This window comes from Scyliorhinus torazame, chromosome 5 (assembly GCF_047496885.1).
Source record: "Scyliorhinus torazame isolate Kashiwa2021f chromosome 5, sScyTor2.1, whole genome shotgun sequence".
NCBI classification, from domain to species: Eukaryota; Metazoa; Chordata; class Chondrichthyes; order Carcharhiniformes; family Scyliorhinidae; genus Scyliorhinus; species Scyliorhinus torazame.
The window spans coordinates 96,694,962-96,700,961 of NC_092711.1; the positions used below are offsets into that span (position 1 = coordinate 96,694,962).

At 46.8% G+C, this 6,000-nt stretch overlaps 1 protein-coding gene across 1 annotated transcript; it reads left to right on the top strand.

Annotated features, from left to right (window-relative positions):
* Positions 1–2,645: 2,645 nt before the first annotated feature.
* On the top strand, positions 2,646–4,946 carry LOC140419075 (uncharacterized). The gene is made up of 2 exons (XM_072502819.1): positions 2,646–2,806; positions 3,679–4,946. Exon 2 carries the CDS (start codon positions 3,788–3,790, stop codon positions 4,814–4,816), a length of 1,029 nt encoding a protein of 342 aa, XP_072358920.1. The 5' UTR covers positions 2,646–2,806; positions 3,679–3,787; the 3' UTR covers positions 4,817–4,946.
* The last annotated feature ends 1,054 nt before the right edge of the window (positions 4,947–6,000 follow it).

Here is a 6,000-nt window from a genome sequence, read left to right on the forward strand (position 1 = left end):
CCGGTTGCAGCATTCCAAATTTTATCTTCTTTTTGTGAAGTACCGCTTTGGCCCGATTAAAGCTCGCCCTCCTTCTCGCCACCTCCGCACTCCAATCTTGATAGATGCGGATCACCGCGTTCTCCCATTTACTACACCGAGTTTTCTTCGCCCATCTAAGGACCATTTCTCTATCCTTAAAACGGAGAAATCTCACCACTATGGCTCTGGGAGTTTCTCCTGCTCTCGATCCTCGCACCATAACTCGGTATGCTCCCTCCACCTCCAACGGACCCGTCGGGGCCTCCGCTCCCATTAACGAGTGCAGCATCGTGCTCACATATGGCCCGACGTCCGCCCCCTCCACACCTTCAGGAAGGCCAAGAATCCTCAAGTTGTTCCTCCTTGCGTTGTTTTCCAGTGCCTCCAACCTCTCCACAGATCATTTCTGGTGTGCCTCCTGTATCTCCGACTTCACCACCAGGCCCTGTATATCGTTCTCATTCTCTGCTGCTTTCGCCTTCACGACCCGAAGCTCCTGCTCCTGGGTCTTTTGTTCCTCTTTCAGCCCTTCAATCGCCTGTAATATCGGGGCCAACAACTCTTTCTTCATTTCCTTTTTTATCTCCTCCACGCAGCGTTTCAAGAACTCTTGTTGTTCAGGGCCCCATATGAAACTGCCACCTTCCGACGCCATCTTGGTTTCTGCTTGCCTTCCTTGCCGTTGTTCCAAAGGATCCGCTGCAATCCGGCCACTTTCCTCTCCTTTTTCCATCCGTGTCCAGGGGGAACACCCTTCTGGTTTACCGCACGGTGTTTTTAGCCGTTAAAATTGCCGTTGGGGCTCCTATCAAGAGCCCAAAAGTCCGTTCCACCGGGAGCTGCCGAAACGTGCGACTTAGCTGGTCATCGCCGCACCCGGAAGTCTCCTCTCTCTCCCTTCTACGCCTGCTCGAGACCTTCGCAAGAACAGCAAGCGGCAACTGTAAGTTTGAATCCAGCGATCGCTATCCGGTAAAGACTCCTAGCCTGGAGCAGCCTTTTGAATCCCGCAGGCCAGATCCGATTGGATAAGCCATTCGTTTCCCTGACTTGGTGGGCTCTTCCTAAAGTTAAGTATTGGCCAGTAGTGATAGGTTTATTATATAGATAGTAGTATTATTGTGTAAACATTACTTGTTGTATATAATAAATGACCGTTGATTTCAATCGTACTAAGCGGTGTGCTGACTTATTAATCATAACTTGAAATTGAACCACGTGGTGGTATCAGAAAGATACCTGGCGACTCGTGAGCAAAGGTGATGTAATCAGAGCTAATAAACTAAGGCTAAAAAGAGCAACACTGGGGAAGAAAGAACAAATGATCTTATGATGGGATTGATAAATGGAGTGATTAAATGACAAAGAGGATGATGGTACAGGGCAATATTGTAATAATGAGAGAAGTAAAAAAACTAATAGACCAAGAAAAGAAACAAAAGAAAGGTCCGATTTAAAATTATAAGAGACGAACCACTATCAACATCTAATATCTGAAAGATTGAATGATGGTCACGATCGGAAATTGTTGAAATGAATGTGCCTGATCAACAGATGAGTTCTCTGACCTACCATTCAGCTTCATTGGAACAGTGCAGGACATCCAGGGTACAGAGGTCAGACTAGGAGTGGAGCAGAGAATTCAAATGAATGCTCAGAATCACATTCATGGACTGAATGGTGATGTTCCACAAAGCAGTCACAAAATCTGAATTTAGTTTCAGAATAATGCAAAGCAGTCGAATTGAAAAGTGAGTTGAAAGGAAGGGATCTGGAAAACAGTAGACACTTCATGTTGTTCCAAGGGAAGTGAGGTCTGGTTGTGTCGATAAGTTCATAAGATATAGGAGCAGAATTAGGCCATTTGGCCAATCGAATCTGCTCCGCCATTCAATCATGTCTGATCTTATCCTGGCCGTAATTCCACTGTCCTAAACTGTGTGAAGATCACATAGTGAGCAGCAAGTGAACATAACTAAATTGCAAGAAGCACAAGTATGTCCCGCGTCATCTGGAAAGTGTATTTTGGGATTTGAAATCCCTCTCTGGGCTGGAAACTCATGTGTAAATCTCACTGCAAAAAGATTGTTCACCAGTTGAAAGTGGAAAAGAGTTCACTCGGTCATGTCATTTACTGACTTGGCCACACAGTCACACTGGAGAGAGACCATTCAGATACATACTGTGTATGAGAGGGATTTACTCAGTTTCCCTACTCATTAACACTCCAGCTTTAAAGGTTCGAAAGGCTCTGATCCACAATTGCTGAATTCTTAATGGCAAGACAGAGTTTAAATATTCGGTGTATGGGGAAAATTCACTTGTTCACCCCACCTGCTGAGGCGCCAGTGAGTACATATCGAACTATTGGGGTTTATTCTGCAGTTAATTACACTGAGGACAGGACTATGCTTCCTGAGAAATTGGTTGATGCATCAATTAGTTCAATAATTTTACATGTTAACCCTATAACTGCGATCATAATCAGACATGAAATACAATTTTCGTCAAACAATATCACCTTTCAATGGCCGGGGTGGTACCCAGCATTCCTGGCGAAAGAGAATATGTCCTATTATCACAATAGCAGATGTATGCACATGCGCAGCGGATGTTGGTGAATAGAGCATGCGCCGTGCGTGTTCAGCCTGATCATGCGCAGTTTGGGTGCTGGAGCTGCAGGGACGCGGCGGAGTGGATGCACAGGCTTCAGAAACACCCAGCGGAGGAGGCCTCAAACCCAGAACAAGAAGCTCCCCGTCCCCAATTTGCACCGACCCCGGTGGTAATTGCAGAACCTCTGTAACTGGGGAGATAGGGGTAATTCCAGTGGATCAGAGACCCAGGCCAATGGTCTGGGGACAGGGGCTCAAATCCCACCCTGGAGTTGGGGAAGTTTAAATTAAATTAATAAAGGGGGAGGAATCTGGAACATAAATCCACTTTCAGTAGGAATGACCATTACAGCTATCATCAATTGTAAACTGATGGAAACCTGCTGTCCTTCCCTAGTCTGGCCTACAGGAGATTCAGACTCTCAACAGCCCTCTGACAAGGGTAATAAGGGGTCAGAAACAAATCCAATGAAACCCACATCCCATAAAATAACAAAGGAAAAATTGATGGACTTGGGTTAATGACAGTCATCTTCCTCGGGGGGCAGGACATGTGCAGGGTCATCACTGACCCTGTGCGGTGGCACAGTGGTTAGCACCGCAGTCTCACAACACTGGGAACACGGGTTTGATTCCGACTTTGGGTGACTGCGGGGAGTTTGCACCTTCTCCCCTTGTCTGTGTGTCAGGCTTGCCTCCTGGTGCTCTGGTTTAGTCCCACAGTCCAAAGGTGTGCAGGTTCGGTGGATTGGCATCCCTCAGTTGCCCCTTCATGTCTAAAGGTCCGGTGGTGTTATGGGAATAGCGTGAGGGAGTGGGTCCTGTCGGGTGTTCTTTCGGAGCGTCAATACAGACTCTGGGCTGAATGGCCTCCTGCACTGTAGGGATTCTATGAAATATATATGTAAATGTTCTGAATTGCTATCCTGGACTGACAGCAATGGATTTTGGAACTCCTTTTATAGGGTGTAACACCGCAAACTCAAACCAAAAAAAATATTTGTCTCTGTTGAATTTTTAACCTTCGACATTGTGTTCACAGGATGTTGGACAAGCAGGAGATGAAGGCAGGAAACTCAAACCAAACATCACATCAGGATCTGACGCGATTGCCTAAATTATTGTAATCTGAATATCATTTAATCTTGAACATGGAAGGAGAAAACAATGGAGAGAAACCGTCCACGTGTTCTGTGTGTGGACGAGGATTCAGCCGATCATCTGGCCTCTTGAGACATAAATGCAAACATGCTGGGGAGAAACCATGGAAATGTGGGGACTGTGAGAAGAGGTTCAGATACCTGTCTGAGCTGAAAACTCATCAACACAATCACAGTGGAGAGACACCGTTCACCTGCTCCGACTGTGGGAAGGGATTCACCACCTCATCCATCTTGCTGACACACCAGCGAGTTCACACTGGGGAGAGACCATTCACCTGCACCAAGTGTGGGAAGGGGTTCATCTGTTCATCCCACCTATTGAAACACCAATGGGTTCACACTGGGGAGAGACCGTTTAGCTGCCAGGAGTGTGGGAAAGGATTTACTACCTCATCCATCCTGCTGACACACCAACGGGTTCACACTGGAGAGAAACCATTCACATGCTCCGAATGTGGGAAGGGATTCCCTACCTCGTCTATCCTGCTGAAACACCAGCGAGTTCACACAGGGGAGAGGCCATTCACCTGTTCGGATTGTGGAAAGGGGTTCACTGATTCATCCGACCTGCTGAAACACCAGCGAATTCATAACGGGGAGAGGCCATTCATCTGCTCTGTGTGTGGGAAGGGATTTACTCAGTCAAAGACCCTGCAAAAACACCAGCGTGGTCACACCGGGGAGAGACCGTTCACCTGCTCTGAGTGTGGGCAAGGATTCACTCAGTCATTCATCTTGTTGAAACACCAGCGTGTTCACACTGGGGAGAGGCCATTCATCTGCTCCAGTTGTGGGAAGGGATTTACTGATTCTTCCACCCTGCTGAGACATCAGCGAGTTCACACTGGGGAAAGGCCATTCACTTGCTCCAAGTGTGGGAAAAGATTCACTCAGTCATCCAACCTGCAGAAACACCAGCGAGTTCACACTGGGGAGAGGCCATTCACTTGCTCCAAATGTGGGATGGGATTTACTCCGTCATCTCACCTGCTGAAACACCAGCGGGTTCACCAGTGACTGCAGTGATTGGATTTTGATGTTAATCACATCCAGGACCAAATCTTTTTATTGGCATCTGTTTCTGCTGAGGTTAATAGACCCCAGCACAGTTGTAGGACATGTTATCGATAAAAGTTAAAAAAAACAACTTTGTGTTGAGCAGTTTGGTGAATGTTTTTACTGTCCCTAACACAAATTAATTCCTTTTGAATGCTCTCCCCCTCCCCAGTCTCCTCCATCTTCATCACTAACAACACGTGTGAGGGGCTCTTGGAGCTTCTTTGTAACTAAAATTGTGACAATCCGATCTGCTGCCTCCACTGCTTCCCTCCCTCCCACTAGCCCACCGGGACAAACTGACTCTTAATTTCCCCCTTGCCTGAGTCCTGAACTCCCATCTTCCTCCATCCAGCCCCCACACACACAGCAGTGAGTTCATACTGCAGAGAGAGGGTTTAAATGCTGAGACTGTGACAGGAGCTGTAAAACCCACATTCACTGATGGTTCACCAGTGCAGTCACTCTGGTTCCACTCTATTCATCTGCTCTCAGTGCAGGAAGAGGTTCAGCCGATTGTCCATCCTGCAGCAGCACCAGTGAGTTCACACCGGGGAGAGGTCATTCAGTCCAAAGATGTGTGGGTGAGGTGGATTGGACATGCTAAATTGCCTTAGTGTCCAAAAAGGTTAAGTGGGGTTACTGGGTTAAGTGGGGTTAGTGGGTTACGGGGATAGGATGGAGGTGTGGGTTTGGGTAGGATGCTCTTTCCAAGGGCCGGTGCAGACTCAATTGGCCGAATGGCCTCCTTAGCACTGTAAATTCTATGATTCTATGACCTGCTCCATGTGTGGGGAGGGATTCACTGAGTCATTCAACCTGTTAACACACCAGTGGGTTCATACCGTCGGAAGCTATTTTAAATGTGTTTTAAAATTTCTCTGGAGCTGATGTCCTATCAGCATGTTCACACTGACCATTCAGGATCTCACTGTGGGTTCAGGTGATCATGTGGACTCAGTGTCCGCCAGCACAAGTTAATGAAAAGGATCCAAAGTGACACACAGCCTTAAACTAATACAGAAATTACAAAGTTATCTCACATACAATTTATAACAAGTGTGCATAAAATCAGTGCATAAAGGTGTCAGTGTGTAAATGTTGAGAGAGCAAAATATATTATAAAATACAGCATGACATATGCA

What these genes read in the sequence shown, in the direction of transcription:
- LOC140419075 (XM_072502819.1), top strand. Translation starts at nt 3,788, where the DNA reads ATGGAAGGAGAAAACAATGGAGAGAAACCGTCCACGTGTTCTGTGTGT.